General features: G+C 39.1%; 1 protein-coding gene across 3 annotated transcripts in view; it reads left to right on the forward strand.

Moving 5' to 3' along the window:
* The window catches only part of LOC113668213 (E3 ubiquitin-protein ligase UBR4), a 65,798-nt gene that overhangs the window by 27,791 nt on the left and 20,026 nt on the right, over positions 1-17,981 (forward strand). Inside the window, exons 39-66 of one of the 3 annotated variants that reach the window (XM_027184099.2) lie at positions 682-955; positions 1,555-1,659; positions 1,826-1,947; positions 2,596-2,844; positions 3,826-4,117; positions 4,472-4,672; positions 5,091-5,287; positions 5,808-5,912; positions 6,232-6,348; positions 6,830-6,952; positions 7,323-7,418; positions 7,929-8,000; positions 8,245-8,322; positions 8,467-8,514; positions 8,860-8,945; positions 9,471-9,555; positions 10,386-10,464; positions 11,065-11,283; positions 11,998-12,024; positions 12,898-13,039; positions 13,413-13,557; positions 14,256-14,341; positions 14,784-14,871; positions 15,385-15,513; positions 16,088-16,152; positions 16,429-16,489; positions 16,574-16,645; positions 17,238-17,344. In XM_027184099.2, coding sequence (XP_027039900.2) covers positions 682-955; positions 1,555-1,659; positions 1,826-1,947; positions 2,596-2,844; positions 3,826-4,117; positions 4,472-4,672; positions 5,091-5,287; positions 5,808-5,912; positions 6,232-6,348; positions 6,830-6,952; positions 7,323-7,418; positions 7,929-8,000; positions 8,245-8,322; positions 8,467-8,514; positions 8,860-8,945; positions 9,471-9,555; positions 10,386-10,464; positions 11,065-11,283; positions 11,998-12,024; positions 12,898-13,039; positions 13,413-13,557; positions 14,256-14,341; positions 14,784-14,871; positions 15,385-15,513; positions 16,088-16,152; positions 16,429-16,489; positions 16,574-16,645; positions 17,238-17,344 — 3,470 coding nt within the window. The remainder of the gene's footprint in view (positions 1-681; positions 956-1,554; positions 1,660-1,825; positions 1,948-2,595; positions 2,845-3,825; positions 4,118-4,471; positions 4,673-5,090; positions 5,288-5,807; positions 5,913-6,231; positions 6,349-6,829; positions 6,953-7,322; positions 7,419-7,928; positions 8,001-8,244; positions 8,323-8,466; positions 8,515-8,859; positions 8,946-9,470; positions 9,556-10,385; positions 10,465-11,064; positions 11,284-11,997; positions 12,025-12,897; positions 13,040-13,412; positions 13,558-14,255; positions 14,342-14,783; positions 14,872-15,384; positions 15,514-16,087; positions 16,153-16,428; positions 16,490-16,573; positions 16,646-17,237; positions 17,345-17,981) is intronic. The other 2 variants (XM_089205390.1, XM_027184098.2) reach the window with 2 other exon arrangements.

The following is a 17,981-nucleotide window of genomic DNA, read 5'->3' on the forward strand; positions in this document are numbered from 1 at the left end:
CAGCTTTCTTACGACTCTACCTGTGATTTCTTTCGATTTCTCTTCAAAACCTTTTTTCCAAAATTTGAGTTGCCAAATTTGATAGTAGCTTATCTACGAGTGTGGTTTACACGCCAGTGTTTACAGTAGATCTTGTTGCTCTGCACTACAAAGAAGAGTGCTTGTCTCCACGAACTGCATATGAAATGACACCCATTACCGTAATAGTGATCCCTTACTGGTGATTCCCCTTACGGTTTCTTTGATGGATAATGGTCTTGTAAATTTCCAAATGATATCCCCGAGCTTATTATTGTCCAACATTTTCTTCATTTGTTTGCCCAGGGGCGGTTCTAAGAATAAACGTATGTAATGTAGATACCCGGTATAAAAAATAGTAGTGTTCTTGGATGAAACGTATAGTTCTTGCTTTGTGGCGTTCATTTTGCAGAGCTGATAAGCATGAAGAAGACAACTGTAGATAAGATTTTAGGAGTGTGCGGAATAAAACCCCAAAATGACTTATGATGTAAAATCAAATTTTTGTGTTGAACAATGGAATAAATAGAAGGTTTTTAACGGGGCAGTCATTCTAAGGCATTCAGGGCTATTTTCATGCTTTCTTCTATTTGTAATGGTTAGAGATGAACATTTTGTAACATGTATCTAGATTGCTGGTTAAATAGCGTTTGTTTACTTCAGGATCAGGCACAGCTTTCACAAGTAGTAAACTTCCTCTGTAAGCTTGAAAGTCCTTGTGATGAAGAAGAAACAAAGGAAGAAGAGAAAGATACAGAAGTTGAAAAGACACCTGAGACAGAAAATAAAGAAGAAACCGAAGAGGTTGTGGTGAATGTCAGTGAACTGGATGTGGAGAGTTTCCAGCATCTGGTGGTGAGTGCTAGATCTGTGGCCATTACAAGACCCAGTAATCTGGCAAAGTATACCGTCCTGCCTGAACAAAAGACAAGAGATGGTAAGTTGACAAACGGATCAGTAACGACAGTGTTGGCTCAATACATTTGTCGCTATGTAATATGATTATTCGTACTATAAAATTCTACTGTTTTCAATTATGACAATGCATGCTTTGTTTGGAACTTGTTGTTTAGTCACACTGTGTTCACCTCTTTTCAGTTTAACGAACTCAACGCAATTCATCTTTTTTCGTGGCTGGGTTACGGGTTGGGTTGGCCAGTCGGGTGTTCTAACGCCTCGGGGTGCGACTGCGGTTGCACCCACCCAGGCCCCTCGGGCACCTAACCTCATTTGCGACTTGGGCGTTAATAAGACTGACAAAATTCCCATTCGGCAGATCTTATCGTCGTTGGTGTAAGTCTTATTTGTGAACATAAACGATTGGTTGACGAATTGGTGTAGAACGTTTTAAGCAGTCTGCAGGAAATATGTCACCATGAACCAAGAGTCTCCTACAGCTTAGCGCTAGAGCATCCGAAGCACTAATCGGAAGGTTGAAGGTTCGACTCCTTCTTGGAGCAACATAATCTTTCACAATAATGAAATGGAATGCGATAATAGCGTTGTCGATTAAAATTTATTGTTTTCTCTTGCCAGAGAGTGATGAGAAGCACCATTTCGCTGTATGTCTAATGAATGCCTTTTGGAAGCTGCACAGTTGTCAACCTGTAAACCTTGTTCTGTCGCCATTGTCTTCTATTGGTAAGGTTACAAAAAGAGAATGTAAAATTTGCAAGGGCTCAAATTTTAAAGCACGTGCATTGCACGTGCGCAGGTGCTGTCTTCACAAGTTTGGAAAGATCATATCAGTCTTTTTTAAAAGAATTTTGTTTTGCAGAATAGTGATAAAAGGTTGTTTTAATTTCAGGATTCCAAAATGTGGAGTCGACGGTGACAGCTCTTGTTGACATCGTCCATGCCTTTGCAATAGCAGATCCCTCCAAAGTTGGACTTGCCGTCAAACAGTACGTGAAAATGCTGCTGTGCGAGGTATGTATGATGAAAATGTGCGCACAGTTTGTAATTCAAGTTTTAAGTTATTTTTTATTTCATCTTCTCTGGACTGCTTGATTTGTTTCCTCTTGGAGGCTTTGGCTCGTTTACCATGATCATAAGCTCAATATTTAGAGTTTTTGTTACTCGTTTACGTTCTTTCGTACTATCACATATCAAATAAGTCCGTGAGTTATTCCTCTCTTCATTTGTATTCGAGGAAACCATTTTTTTAATTATTTACTGTGGTATCCCATCACATGGTTCTTATAATTCCATTGTTTTATTATGTGTCCTCATATTTTTTTTTCTGTCAATAGTATTGGGGACGAAGGTGCCCAACAACTTTCGCGCTAAATTTTGAGTCGCTTTTTATGCTATGCAAAACTACTACAAATTATTTGTCTGACACAATCACAAAAAGACAGAAAAGGTGACTACAAAACAAGAACGAGCAAGGATGCTTGATGACTAGAAGATAAAATTGAAATAAAAAAGAAGATACAATTAACGATAAAAAGATGAAAACTCCAACTGCTTATGACCAACATGAAATTTAGGCTGAATTTTTTAGATGCATTAGCCTTGTCGTAACTCCTTTAAATGAACACTAGCACCATAATTTCTTGTTTGTCATCTCTTTAGGACCAATCTGTCAGCTTTGCCTGCAAACAGGCATTGATGCGACTCATACACAAACACCGGCATGGGACGGGTAACTCCCCTCTCCAGTGCAACACACCCGTAGGGGAAGGAGCTGGAGGAGATGAATTTGATGGGGAAGATGATGAAGCAGACCAAGATAGAGCCAATGGAACCCCTCCAGACGAACCAAGTGGAACTGAAGCAGATGAAACTGAGACAGGGAGGCAGCAAGCTGCGGAGGCCCATGAGGTATAGTGCTCCTTTTAGGTATTATTCGGTGGTTTTTGTAGGTGTTTATTCTTTTAATGGAATTTGTGATTTAGAAGTTTTGTATACTAATTCCTGTGACTTCCGGAGAGTCACAGGATAGCGTCTGGTAACGATGGCGAGGTAGATTAGCTCACCGTGCTCAACAAAACGAACGCACAAATACCACGTGTAACACTTTCAAGTGTTTATAACGAAGATACGAAGATATGACATTCGTAGCCAAGTAGCGAAGAGTAGGGTAGCGGTTAAAAACTAAGTTGGTAGTGATTGTGGTTGTAATGTGGTAGCGAATTGCGTTGTTCGAACTAAAAGGCAACAGAAAACGAAACGACCCTTATATAAATATAATTGACTAACTAACGATGACACTATACGGTAATCTATACTGAAATCAACTAATAACTAAAACAGACAATAAACTAACTTGAGCGTAAAACAATAAAAGTAACTTACTTTGGTCGAGCTCCTTAAGTGCTTGAAAAGTGTAGCGAAGACGACAAAGTAGTGAACTCTCGGTAGCGGAGCGCACGATACTTTTACAGCAATAGAAGTCTATCGTCGGCGTGTAATATGAGTGAATTGTGAACTAAATTACATAACAACTTGCAATGATACAGCAACAAAAAACTTGACGTAATCAAACATTGACTTAACACAAGCAATCAGGCGGCTAATCAATAATCTCAGGCACAAAGGAAATAAACTGTGTTCCAAAAGTAACAATTCCCGTCACCAGACACACATCCTTTACTTTGCAATGTGATTAAGACTTAACCCACGGCCGGGAGGTCTCCAGGTAGTTTTCTAAGCCTTGCTTGTAAACAGCCAACGTTACGCCTCCTGCATGTTGAGTATTAATGTTTTGGCCTCCCAGCCTTTTTGTCACGAGCACTGCTGATAGCGAACAGGTCATTAACTCAATTTTATTCTTTGAAAAATAATTTCGCTCTTGTTCTGAAGGTTGCACCAGAAGAGCCTGCTCAAGAACAAAGCCAGCCATCAGCAGCGGTGCCATCCATAGCAAGTGCCGCCAGTCATCTAGAGGCCTTACTTCTTGGTGCTGGTGGCTTACCAGGCATGTTGGATCTGCCTCCAGATGCAGATGATGAAGCCATGGTGGAGCTTGCCATTGCTCTTAGCCTTCAGGACCAAGCGAGTGGACAAGGTCTCAGTCTTCCTGGTTTGCCACTTCCTGCTGCTCAAGCTATCGGAATGCCCGTTGAAGCTGCCATGTCGTCTGATACAGCTTCAGGTAAACGTACCGAGAAATTGTTTGATTTGAGCAGTTTGCAAATGGAGTTTTGATATTTTCCTGAACTCATACAAAGTTACCTTCATCTACTTAATATATAAGGAAATTATTGGGCTACATTGACTGACAAGTGAAGTACTTATGTGATTATTAACTTGAAGAAATAGTAAGATAAACCAACGCAGCGAATTCTAAAATACTGACATTTCGAAGATTAGCCTTATGTCTTAGCAAAGTGGAGGGTTCGATAAAGTACGATCGCTTAAACGTCATCGTTTAAAACCACTGTTTATCTGCCTTTTCATTTTTTGGGTGGTTGTTATTTACGAGTATCCATATGCCACTCGTGATTAGGTCAAGGAAGCGAAGATGAGTATGAAGTTCCTCCTTGTAGTGCTCAGGGCTCTTCAGCAGGGCATAGTGCTCCCAGGTCACCTCTGCCACCAGACACGGGACATGGTGGGGCTGAGTTTGAAAGTGGAAGCAGTGTGGACTCAGTTTCTGCGGAGACTGGGACAAGCATAGAAACTGTCACCGTGGGAAATGAGCAATCAGGTTAGTATATTATCCTTCAGTTCTGGATGTTGTTGAGTCGAGAAGCGACTTATTTCCTAATGGTCTGTTCTTTACTTCCGACTAGGCCGGAAGTAAAGGGAATTCCCAGGCGCATTTTGCTTTGTCATTTCTGTGACTTGATCAAGGAATAGTTATGGAATACAAGTTGGGAGAGGGGTTGGGGTGATGAGTAGAGAGGGTGTTCACGTGCGGTGGACTGTTATTCCGTCATGGAAGAATAGTTGTTTTTAGCAAAGTAGACAGGAACAACCTTGGGCAAAAATTATTCATCAGGCGTTTAACACTTAGTCATTCAAACAGGGAACAGGAACTACCTATACAATGCAAACTATCATTTACGGCCAAGACCTATCAAAGAATAAAATTATTTGATTGATTCTGTTGCTCGTCTTTTCAGCTGCTCTGGACAGCCAACCTGGTAGCGGGAGTAATGGAGATGGGGAACAGGGTCGGGCTCATGCGTCAGGAGACAAAGAATCACAGATGGATCATGAGAAGCTACACTCGCTGAAGCTTCTGCTTTTGGATGAACTGTTGCTTCATCTTCCTAAGTTGCAAGATGTTGGTGGTGTCCAGGCCATACCCTTCATGCAGGTTTGATGATAGGACATTATTTAAACATGCTCTATTTTCTTCATTCCGGGGCGGGATGGTTCCAAGAAAATTCACGAAACTACTCGTGGAGAAATTATGGTCGTTAGGACATCAACTATCATGTCACTTCTTTAAGCTACATACTTTAAAAACAACGAGGTTAAATAATGTAGAGAAGTATAAGTAGGTGTTTTGTGATGACCGAATGCCTTTAAAACCTTAACAATCTGTAGGCGTACAAAGAAAAAAAAGCATATGTTTTCGAAAATTACTTTGTCATTAACACGATTACTAGGTTTGCAGGTCATAGCAATCCACCCTGTGCCTCTTCAAACATTTTGAGCGCCAAGAACAAAAATTGGCACGATCATATTTTGGGTGTGACTCTGTAATTTGGACAATTCAAACAAGAAAAAACCGATTACGCTGGAACTCATAGATTTCGTCGCCACACATAATAGAAATGTGATATAAACTGTACGCTGCAGGATGAACATCTGATCCAATTTCTTAATTTTAGGTCTTGCTGATGCTGAGTTCTGATTTGGAAGACAGCGAGAGAGACAGGGCAGCATTGAGTAAAGTGTTGTCGACATGCCTTGAAGAGCTGAAGCTGGATCAGATGGTAACTCTTCATGACTTTCCTGTTTTATTACAATCCTCTCAACCAATCAGATTAAAAAAAAAACTAAAGCTAATACCGACTTGGTCACTCAAATCACAAAGTGACTGAAGCCAGCCTATGATATATATTAGCAAACGTCGTAACTGAACTAGAGAGAAAATAAGAGTTTGTTCGTTGCAGTTTTTCCCTTGGCATTACCCAGAATAGTTTCAAGTTGGTTATCATTCATTTCAGTTTATGTTCATTGACATGGTCGCTCACAGTAGCATACTATGGGTATGAAACTTACAATGGAAATACCATTGTTACATTATTTCAGCAGGATGTGAAACACATTTCATCCCGAACCAAACAACACGAGGTCTGGCTGATTATCATGAGGCTGCTGAGTGTACTGATGTCAAGAACAAAGTCCAGTTCAAAAACTGGCTCCGAGGTAACGAAAATTTGTCGATTTTGTTAAAAGCTGAGAGCTCCTAAGCGCAATTTTCAATATCAACTCTGGAATTAATACAGGATTGCATTGGTTTTGCCTAACTTTGCTACGTGATTGGCCTTTCTAACGTATGTTGTCACGGTTACTCGCGTTTTCTCGAAAAACAGAAGGGGGCCATGTACACCTTTTTCTTTCTAAATTTTCTGAAATAGTAGAGTATTATTACGGAAACTAGAGGATCTTAACAGACAGCCAAGTAGATCCATTTTGCATTTGTGCTTAGTTGTTTAGTACAGTGCTTATTTAACAGCTACGCAAAAAAATACAGCATTTTCAATCGTGTAAATCTATGAGAATGAGAGTGGAATGAACTGCAAGAATTGTCAGTAGAAAAGAAGTTTGTCAGAACTACCGCAGATTTGTTTTCAAAACGTGTGTAACTAGACACCAGTAACTCACGACGGATATTTTTCCCCTCAAGGCTTCTTCTCTGGTGTGTAGACAAACGTCTGCCACATTGTGTGAGGTGGGAATTACAAGTAACTGCCTGAACATTCTGAAGACTCTTTTGGAGCATTGGAGAGAGTTGGCCAGCCACGAAGAAGTAAGATTCCATTTGGAAAAAAATAAACACCAAGATCTTATCATTGTTGCTTGAACAGCTTTAGTGGACTTCAAACTGAAAAGACGAAAATGTCAAATAAGAATCTTGTATCATTGCGAAATATTACTCTGATATTAATTGGAAAGGCACATGGTGCTTTTAGGCAAAGAACGGAAGTATTCGAGTTGACCTACATAATAGAAACTCTGTAATCAAATTTCTTCTGTGTTCGAGTCTTCCAATCTCGCACTTTATTAAAGAAACTTTCCTTCCTCAGTAGATGCTGTTGATGTAACATCATGCTTTCGACTTTAAACGCTTTCAACCAACTCCGTAAACTTAGGGGAAAAAAATATTTTTGTTTATGTAGGAGGAACCGTCAGGTATCGGTGGAGCATTACTGAAGCCTCATCCCACAAGCCCACCGCCGGACATGTCACCATTCTTCTTGAGACAGTATGTCAAGGTGCGTTCTGTTAATAAGAAGATCGTTTTGTCTAACGACAGATACTTCGTATGATCTTGTTAATATAGTCCAATGAAAGAAACCCTCTTGTCGGTAAGCAGTGATGAGGAGAAATTTTTAATTGAGGATCCAAAGTTATACGACACGACATTGGTTAAGATCTATTGCGTGTTTGATCGGTGAAGAAAAACTTGCGCCAAATTCTCAGCCGATCAGTTCAAAACGCTTGTCGCGATCTGGTTTAGTGGCCTTTCCCACGCTTATGACAGTTTTCTTGATTTTACTTTGACTTCTCAACGAAAACCGTTGCTGCGGTTTTCAGACACTCCTCGAAATGCACTTGTTTGTCTTTTATATTTACTGCACGTTGTATCAAATCACTTGCGAAATGTAAACTTTCCAACACTTTTCAAAGTTCGCTTGTGTTTACGCAACGCAAAGAAAGTTCTACAGCGACTGGATTTGATTGGAAATATTTGTGACATTGTTCTAAGTTCATTCGTCATCTAGGGCCACGCCGGAGATGTTTTTGAAGCTTATCCACAGCTACTAACCGAAATGGCTCTGAGACTTCCATACCAGGTAAGTGTGATAACAATCGACTTTTAAAAAATAAACAACAAATCGTGCATTAAAATTGATTGTTGGTATTACATTGCGCATACGTATTGTGAAGATAAGAGTAATTTTATGTCAAATGGATGTACGACACTTATTAGTGTGAGTAATGTAGTTGTGTTAGTCCTTTCACTCGGAGACAAATAGAGTAAACTCATAATTGTAGGCATAAGTCTAGATGATTGGTTTAAACTTTGTTCGATTGCAGGTGAAAAAGGTTGCAGATTCTCTTCATCTTGACAATTCCCCAAAGTTTGGCGAGGAATGGTATCAAATCTTGTGCGAGGTTAGTGAGGCAGAACTTACGGAAATGTTGACTTAGTTTGGTTTAATCTTAGCAATGCATAGATTGCGTTTTACGCAACACAACCTATATCATACACGTAATATTTCACTTGTAACATCTGAACATCCTTTTCTCGTATTTTAGTACCTTTTGATTCAGCAGACTCCATTTGTGAGGAGACAAGTGCGAAAGGTAAGTAATCATTCTAAAAGGTTGCCATTCACTTTCATCTATGGTGAAGGAGATCCGACCTTTTCTGTCATCCTAAGAAACAGAAATTTGTAATAGATGTGTTTTCCGTTCGAGAAGAAATTCTTTTTCCTCTAAAAAGGTACACTGGGGCCTTCCAAAATTTATTTAGAGCTTTCTAAATTAGTGCGAGGTAAATAACTGGTTAGAATTTTAAGAGCAGGCTTGCCTCAGATTCAAGCATTTTATGTCACGATGTGTTGGACTGTATTCACATAACCTTGAATCTTGACTTGTGCCTCGTTCTCCTCCTCCACATATTCGTTAATCTTCTTTTTCTTTCTGTAGCTGTTGCTGTTCCTGTGTGGATCCAAAGAAAGCTATCGTCAGTTGAGAGACCTTCATGCTCTCAAATCACACATGAAAATTGTTAGGTGAGATTTCAAAGTCTGTTTTTGTAGTAGAAAGTCAGAATTAATCTATAAAATGTAAAAAAGATTTCTCCTAAAGCCATTATTCTTACTATTATCTTCATTTTTTTGGGAGAGCCTATTTTGTTTTTTAATGTGAACGATTGTTCAAATGAACAAATGAACTAAATTTACAAAAATAAAATTTAGGAATTACTTGTAGCTAGAGTTGTTAACTTTGTTTGTGTGGTAGCATTTGTTGTAGTGGTGATGGTAGTTGCTGTTGTGTTTTTGTTGGCAAAAATTTTTAGCGATACGGTGCTTTCTTATTTCAGGACATTCTGTTAATCCAAATTTTAAGATCTTAAACTAGGCCCCAGTTTTTCGAAGGATGGATAATGCTATCCACTGGATAAATCTCTTTACGGTGGATAACACAGAACGTTTTGGTTACTTTTATCCGCTGGATAGCGATTTATCTGTTGGATAGCGTTGTCCGCTCGTTGAACAACTAAACCCAGGTATTTATCAGAGTATACCATTTAATAGGGACCTGAGCAAGCAAGGTGGTTTTAGATATGAAAATCTGAGCAATCCTCCGATCAACTTACCTTATGACACTCTCATTACACTGGTGAGTAATCTTCGTACCATTTTATAGCTAGACAACTTTAATTGATAATAATGCAATGCGTTAGTAATGCTTCCTCTTTGTTAACTGTTTTACCTTGTAATGTGATAAACTTAGTAAAACTTGTTGGGTATTTTTCCTGGAGCAGTTTCAATAGGTAGCTATAAACAAACTATAAAAAAGTCGGTCATCATTCTCTCACGAGGGGAGTCTTGTCACGCGTAATTGTCGAATCTTTTTGCGATTGCATTTCTTTGGGAGAGAAATGCGTGGCTGCTAATGATTTCGCTTTTGCACTAACGACTGATTTCTCCATACATAGTTGCTGAGAAAAATTTCGCAGGGTTTCAATAGAAAGATAAGTTTGGTTTTATCAACTCATTTGATAATGTAAATTGGCCACCACACACAGTTTCGCTCTGACGAAGGGCTAACGCTCGAAACTTCAGCGTAGAAACTCGTTGCAGTTGCCAATTCACCTAATCAACTCAGCTGATAAAATATATGCTCCACCACCAACGCAAAAACACGGTTTCTTTAGAAATTGACCCCCTTTATTCATTGGTTTCAATAAAAAGCCGGTTCCCAGTCTACCGCCTCCTGTAAGACCGCTCACCGCCTTCTGATGAGCCTACGAGCAGGCTTTTGTGTCTGGGTCTCGCCCTACGTTACAGCTGCCTATTTCACTATCGGCAGCCCCTTACGGAAAAACGTTATTGAAACCCCTGCATTTCGGTTCTTGTATTTGTCATGAGGTAGATGTTATTAAGGTGTGCAGTGCAATGTGAGTCTGTTTATTCATGTTATGTCATTACGATTTTCCTTCCATGCAGATTGAACACTTAAAGGCATGTTCTGAAATTGCGTCAAGTCGTATCAGCAACTGGCAGGCATTCTGCCTTCAGGAAACAGGTCAGTGTATCTTCCACTGGTGTTTATCATCAATACAGTGGGCCCTCTCCTGTAGGACTCCTCTTTGTGGGGACACCTCACTCTAAGCAACATATATTATACTCCAGACTAAAAAAGAAATGCTCCTATAAACGTTGTATCTGGTAGCGTAATTGGAGGGAAATCCTTGTATAAGGGTCACTTTTCTTAGTCTTAAGGGTGTTCCCTGAATGAATGCCCCATTGTATCATTATTATATCACGACTGATAACATTGCTGGTGAAAGCAACGGAGTAACAGTCATCAGAGCGGTATGTGCCTCTGTTTTGACTCCTTGTGCGAGGGACGGTAAATGAAGGTGAAAGTACCGTAGACAACCTACCCCTCCCCTAACTCAACATCAGTCAGTTGATAACAAGTTAGAGTTAATGTTGGGTTCGGGGAGGGGTAGGTGGGCAGTTGCCCAGATACTGATATTGATGCGAAACTACTTTACTTAAGTCGTGAAATGGTGAACAATTGATAGAATCCTAGTTGTTAAATGTTAGTTTTAAAAGCTCTAAAACGCATGTAGAGATGTACATGTAAGGTGATAATGATGCTCTTGGCCTCATGTTGCAGATACCCTGCCATTTCTGTTGAGGAGCAGCTTCCTGTTTGAAGAGGGTGTCACGCCTCTAATGTTACAGTTGTTGGGATATGCCATTTGTGAAATGAAGTCACAGCCATCAAGCTCTCCACAGAAGAGCAAGAAGGACAAGGACAAAGAGAAATCGAAGAGCAAAGATAAGGAATCTGACAAAGACAAAGAAAAACACAAGGACAAGGAGAAGGCTTCAGGTTAGTCTTTTAATTGCCAAGGAAAGAGATGCCCATTGTTGGGGTGTTTTTAGATTGAGCCCATAGTTAGACTGATACCAAGGTAACGTTGATTCCTTCGGCGGAAATTTCGTAGGAAACCAATCAGAACTCAACGTTAAAACTAGGAAACTAGTGAAGGTTCGAAGAAACGCGAGTGATTGAGAAACTGGCACCAATTCTCTATACCAATCAAATAGCATAGTAAAGTAAAAGAAAAGAAAAGAAGAGAAGTCTTTTACTCTCAACACTCGACTGAAAGTTTCTTTACATTCTGCAAGAAATTCTTGTGCCCTTTCTAAGGTGAACGAGTTGTTTGAATATAGTTTGCATATTCCAAGTGGTGAACTTTCTTCTTGCTTATTTTTAAGTTATACTGAAAGTTACTTTCGAATTTTACCAAAATGACAGCATCGTAGTAATGATGCATGCCACTTAACCACAGAATAAAGCTTTCGTTTCCTTTTAAGCTCCCGGGTAGTTCTTTGACACTGTAATGAAATAACCAAACAATGCTTTTGGTTACGTTTCTTTTGTTTAAGAGAGGGGAACAGTTCATCAGCTAGTCGTAGAATTTTGTTTCATTGAGAGTATAAGTTTGGAATATTTATAGTGGATTTATAGTGGCTTTATAGTGGCTTTAAAGCTATGCATATGTTTTATCAGCCGCGTTTTAAAATGTGGTTATTTTTGTAGGCTCAGGAGACACTGGGAGGAGTGAAGGTAGGTTGACTACATTTTAAGGCCATGGTAAAATGTAGGGTAAATTGTCATCGTTCCTCTTTTGGGGGGTCTGTCTCACCTCGAAGAGTGACTAGCTTCTAATTAAACAAATTCTGCTCATCAGTGCCACGGGAAATGTTTAAAGAACGTTATTATATCTCCCAATTAGCGGACCGTATTTCACTGTGCGGCCCGTCAAATTGAAAGGTTTGTTTGAATTGAAAATTTCCCCCTCTGTTTGAACTCAGAGGTGTAATAAATATCTTAAAATCCTCGTTTTCTCGATCCGTACTGTAAGTTATGGAACCTTGTTTTGTCCACTTGGAAAACGCAATTTATAGAACAGACCTCGAACTCGGTTAGTGAAAGGTATGTAAGAAAATATGTATTCGTGCGTGCTCAGTAAAAACACTGCCTTCCACCCTTTCACTTCAAAAGGTTACTGTTTCATAAAGGGGAACTCCTCCCTCCTGTGTTCTTACATTTTCAAGTTTAAAAGTGATGAGAAAAAATAAAAATATTCGACTGGGAAATAATTGTTTTTGTAACATTAACTTCTCAGAGCTAAATTTCTCGAAATGTGACAACCAGTAGTGAGTATGGACATTTAGACCTTTCACTCATTTAGAGTGAAAGGTTAAAAAACGAGAGTTTCTCCTGAGCCCTTTTCTATCCTTCCCTTGGGCCCCTTTATATCTTTCTGTTGGGCCCCTTTCTATCCTCCCCTTGGGTCCCTTTCTGTCCTTCTCCTGAGCAGTCCATCGATTTCGGAGTGGACTGACCTCTTCTTGAACGAAACGGGACATGTTTCCTATGCATTGTTTTGTGAGATCTAGTTCAATTTTGCTAAAATGACATATCTGTTGTATACAGCAGCTGCTCAGAGTCTGGTTCAGTTGCTACATGACAGTGTCGATGGAGAACTGATGATTCAGTTTGTTCAGACCTTCCTTTTAGAGTCTAATGCGACTGCCGTCAGGTGGCAGGTTCACGAACTGCTTTACAATATGCACAAGTATGTCCACGTTCTTTCTGTTTTGCATTGCTTTAAATCATTTTTAGCCACAGAGAGGGTTCACATACTCTTCTTCATATTTCTTATTATAAACGCTACTACGGTTCCCCCTCTGAGATCGAAAGTGTGATACATAACTTTTCTTCTCGCCCTTTCCATACTTTACTTATTACTCTGAAGAGTTTGCATTTTTTTTTGGTTGCATTTTTTTGTTTTTGGAGCTGCCGTTAGGTTTTTTTGCTTGTAGGCTTGCAAGGATGTTGAAGCTTCGAATTCATCGGCGCATTACGGGGCTTGTCAAAGCGTTTATTGTGTTATAGTTATACATATTTAAGAAGTAACCTCGTCTTTTTATTCAACTTGAATTTGCTAGGTACTCAACTAACGACCAGCAAGTGAAGTTGTCCAAGATGATGTGGAAAATCTGGCCTTACCTACCAGACTATGGCCGACGAGCGGCTCAGTTTGTTGATCTTCTGGGCTACTTTTCGATCAAGTGTGAATCAAGTTCTCATGAGGTATTTGCCTCAAACTGATAAAGTATTCGTACGATGATATTACAAGAGGTGGCGATTAAGTCTTTCAAATATCTCTTAAGGGTTGGGTTTAGCTAAAACTTTATACATTTTGTCACATTTTGTCACATTTTGTTCCTTCTGTTTTTGTTACCGTGGATACACTACGCTATTGCGTTTGCCAAACCTTATATTCGCCAGCAAGTTTTCCTTGAAAAGTCTTCCGCGGCAGTGTGGGTTAAAAGATATGAAATAGTTTTTGCTTAACCCTTCTTCCCCCCCCCCCCAAAAAAAAATAATAATAATAATAATTATAATCCCTCGTCAATCAAATGTTTACAGCAATTGCAAATATTTCAAGGTGATGGCTCATCTCTCCCCTCCTTCCCTTGGTGAAAACAAAGACGTTCACGGAACTCTTTGTGAATTTTGTTATGCTATCTTCGAGAAGTATGTGCTTTGCGACCCCATCAGTAAAAATACTTCCTCTTAGGGGAAAGAGAGCGGAAGGTGGCCGACCCACCACCTCAATGAGCCAATCAGAGCCTAGAGTTTGCTACATCTTTCTAGCTCACAGAGCAACTATTATAATAAATATGAAATAAATGGCGGCTGAACCATTAAAATCAATGACCATATCTTTCTAATACCCCGCTGACGATATGGTCGTAAAGACATTCTGACGGGTTTGTGATTTTCAGTTGCAGGAATATTGTGTAAAGGCAGTTCAAGTATTGATGGTACAGAATAACGTTCTTGCAAACCATCCTAACTCTAACGTTTACAGGTCAGTATGTGCGTGTCTAACGTTTTGTCATTACCGGTTGGTCAAAGTAGCGTGCGACGTGTCATGAAGTATATAACCTCTGATTTTGTCATACAGGAAAAAGTTTTTAAAGTTTGATAAATTGAATTCAAAGTTTCAATCCCTGTTTGCATTATACCTTTTTATGTCCTTATGTAGCATCCTCGAATTGCGTCAATGAAATGTTCCATATCCCTTGATTTTGTGCGTTTTTAAAAAATATCGGTTGAGTTATCTTACGAATTTTTGCCTTAATTTTTTGTGGTTTTTTTCCCCCATTTTCAATTTCCATTTCTACCATTGTTTTTCTTCTTCAGACCGATTTTTATTTTTAATGATGTGTATCATTTACAAAGTGGCAATCGCAAAAATCATACACGATTGCAGCGTTTTCGGGAAGTAAATGCATTTTTTTTTTGTGTAGGATGTTGTCCGGATTTGTTGAGTTTGATGGCTATTATCTGGAGAGTGATCCCTGTCTTGTCTGTAACAACCCAGAAGTTCCTTTCCAGGTATGACTTTCCTTATTCATCGAAATCCTTTGTAGCCCTTCCTCGGTTGTTTTTAGGGATTTCACGCAACATCTCCAAGGAAAAGGATGCGAAGGAGAATATCGAATAGTAACTGAAAATGTAAATGTTAAACCGCTCGAGAAATGTGTACACTATATTGGAACCTACCTTGTGATAACACTGTCGCGGACCTTTTTCCAAGTTCTCATTACTAAGTGCTATTTTAACCGACAAAATTATATATTTTACCCATAACAAAACTATTGGATTAAGAAGGAACATTTGCGTACATACTGTAGGTTCTTTAAACACAAGAGAGTCGAGAGAATTGCACTTGTTATGCAATTCCAAGACACGGATCAGGGTTTGCCGAGTTTTATCCCACAAACTTGTTTCGTTTATAAATTTGGCTCATTTTATAAACTTTTATTTTACAGTTACTAGCGTTTAATGTTAAATGCTATTTTGCACAGAAGTTAATGACCTCTCAATTGTACAATTCGTATTTATCAGAGCCTGAAGCTGTCTGCCATCAAAGGAGATTCCCGGTTCACCACAACATGTCAGCTTGTAAAGCTGATAGGAAGTCACACAATCTCAAGAGTTACGCTGAGGATTGCAGATCTCAAGAGGCAAAAAATGGTACAATGTTACACTGTCAAGATTTTTTTGCAAAAAGGTCCTTTATTCATCGCGATAGGTATTTTATTGGTACCATGGAAGACACCTTTTATCTTTCTGTATTGACTCGCTGATTAAAATGTCGTAGTTATATGTTCGGTCAGCACACCAACTTGTGACTATTATGATGATCCACATGGCGAGTAAGGAAAAGTTTAGGCCACTGCATTGGCAACTAGGCAGTAATTTTTTGGGGTGTTCAATGAGCGAGTGATAATTTTGTCTTTATGATCCAAAATAACCCTGAGACGAATTTGTTAAAATTTAAGATTTGATAAAATCATTGACGCCTCCTTATTTTCGTTACAAAGATTTGCCTTTTCTCTTTGGTTGTGCGTTAACCTCTAAAACCAAAGCCAGCCAGCTTCCTTTTTCTCTCTATGTTTTATGGGCGAGCTATCTATTATTTCTACCGATGATTTCGTCGAAGTCGACTTATGACGAGTTTGGAAAAAAAAATTAGCTTGGAGCATAGGCTGCTGTGCAAAGGAAGGTGTGAGAAATACTCACGTCTCGTTTCCCTTTTTTATGATAGGTTCGAACCATTAATTTGTACTACAACAACCGCACCGTGCAAGCAGTCGTGGAACTGAAAAACAAGTAAGTTCTCAACGTTGCCGTGTGTTTACCGGCTATCCAGCTGAGTTTACATTCTAACGTTTTTCTCCAAATTAATCAACGTTTGTTAGCGAATCGTTAGGTTGGATCGCTAACGTACAATTTAAGATTTCGAAACAATGAGTATACCCCCAACTTAACAGTTGACTGATAATGGGTCTTTACAACACCATGATATGATTGAAATTTAATGAAACTAGTGGTCTGAATTTGAAAAATTGTTTTCTGAAGCGTGTTGAAAACCATTTACTATTGTAGGAGGTCCTTGTGGCACAAAGCAAAGAAATGTCACCTTACTCCAGGCCAAACGGAGCTGAAGGTTTGAAAGATTTGATTCAAGTTTTTATTGTCTTCTTTTAACTCGATGAAGGCTATGTTACAATCTTCCCCACTTTATTTATAGGTTGATTTTCCACTGCCTATAGTTGCCAGCAATTTGATGATCGAGTATGCTGATTTCTACGAGAATTTTCAGGTACTCTACTCTTTAAGTGAGCTCAATATTTCCGATTGCGCTCGCGAAATTCAGTGTCTTTGTTAAGTGAACAGGGGTTTACTAACGCTTCTTTAATTTTTATCTATAATCACTCTTTATTTTTTTTTTCTACCTGTAAACACTGGTGCTTGTTTTGTCTCAAAGTTCTTTATTTGAATCAATGTAATTTCTCTTCAGTATTGGGCGAGTGTATCCAGGCTATCATTTAAGCTACTTTGTCCGTGTTTCAGTCAACCGACCTATAGAGATCTTTCAATTCCAAGATCTGAAAGCTTATTCTCCTTACCCGTGAACATACAAACCTTTTTTTGCCTATTCCTGAAAGTTTAGTGTTCTATCAAGACACTTTCCCCTATTTGATAATTTTCTAAATCTCATTAGCTTGACATGTTGATGAAATTGTAAGGAGAATTAGTAGGTTGGTCGTTCCTGGGAGTAAAAATGTTAAGTTCTTTCTTGATATATTATGTCCTTCATGGCTCTCTGGCTCCATTGTGTGATCAGGATCGCAAAGGGACTGGAAATTGAAGAAGCTCAATTTAAGTTTGGATTTTTTTTTTTTGTCGTGCAGGCTTCCTCCGAAACTCTCCAGTGCCCCCGTTGCAGTGCATCCGTAAATGCTAATCCTGGTGTTTGCAGTAACTGTGGAGAGAATGTTTACCAGTGCCACAAGTGCAGGTTTAGTGCTTGTTTTGTGTTTCTGCTTTTAATTTCAATTTTGTAGCGGAGCACGTCGGAGATGACTTCATCTCAAGACAAACTATAACTCCTCACTATTCTTGTCTTGATTTATTGTTTCCTTCTGCTTGTCTAGCTGTCTGCTCTCTCCGGTTTTTCTATAGTTTAGTTTTTGTTGCTGTTGTTGTTGTTGTTTTTGTTATTTTCGTAGTTGTCATTGTTGTGTTTGAGGTTTAGCTTAAGTAACTCTAATACGCTGGTGGATCCTTGTTGATTTTTTTCATTCTTTGAGAGTCTTTAAAAGAAAGAGAGATAAGGGTATGGCTTCGTTGGTATTCATTCAACTGCTTGAGTAGTTTTCTTGTCGACAGCATTTTTACATTTCGTGGGTTTGCGTCGTTAAACCTCCCCACGAATTAAATCCAAGACTTTAGCGAAGTGCAATTGGTCACTTGCATCTTCTGCTCTGGAAACCGTTTACCTGCACCATAAAATAATAATCTAATCACTTTGAGCTGTCATTAGCTCTTGACGACAATTTCATTTGTTTTGATTGACCGGAAGGAGTGTATTGGGTTTGGTTTTCAGTTCTCCGTCGCATTGTAGACTTACTTCAAACAGATTTCACAGGGCAGTG

This window comes from Pocillopora damicornis, chromosome 4 (assembly GCF_964200805.1).
Source record: "Pocillopora damicornis chromosome 4, jaPocDami1.2, whole genome shotgun sequence".
NCBI lineage: Eukaryota > Metazoa > Cnidaria > Anthozoa > Scleractinia > Pocilloporidae > Pocillopora > Pocillopora damicornis.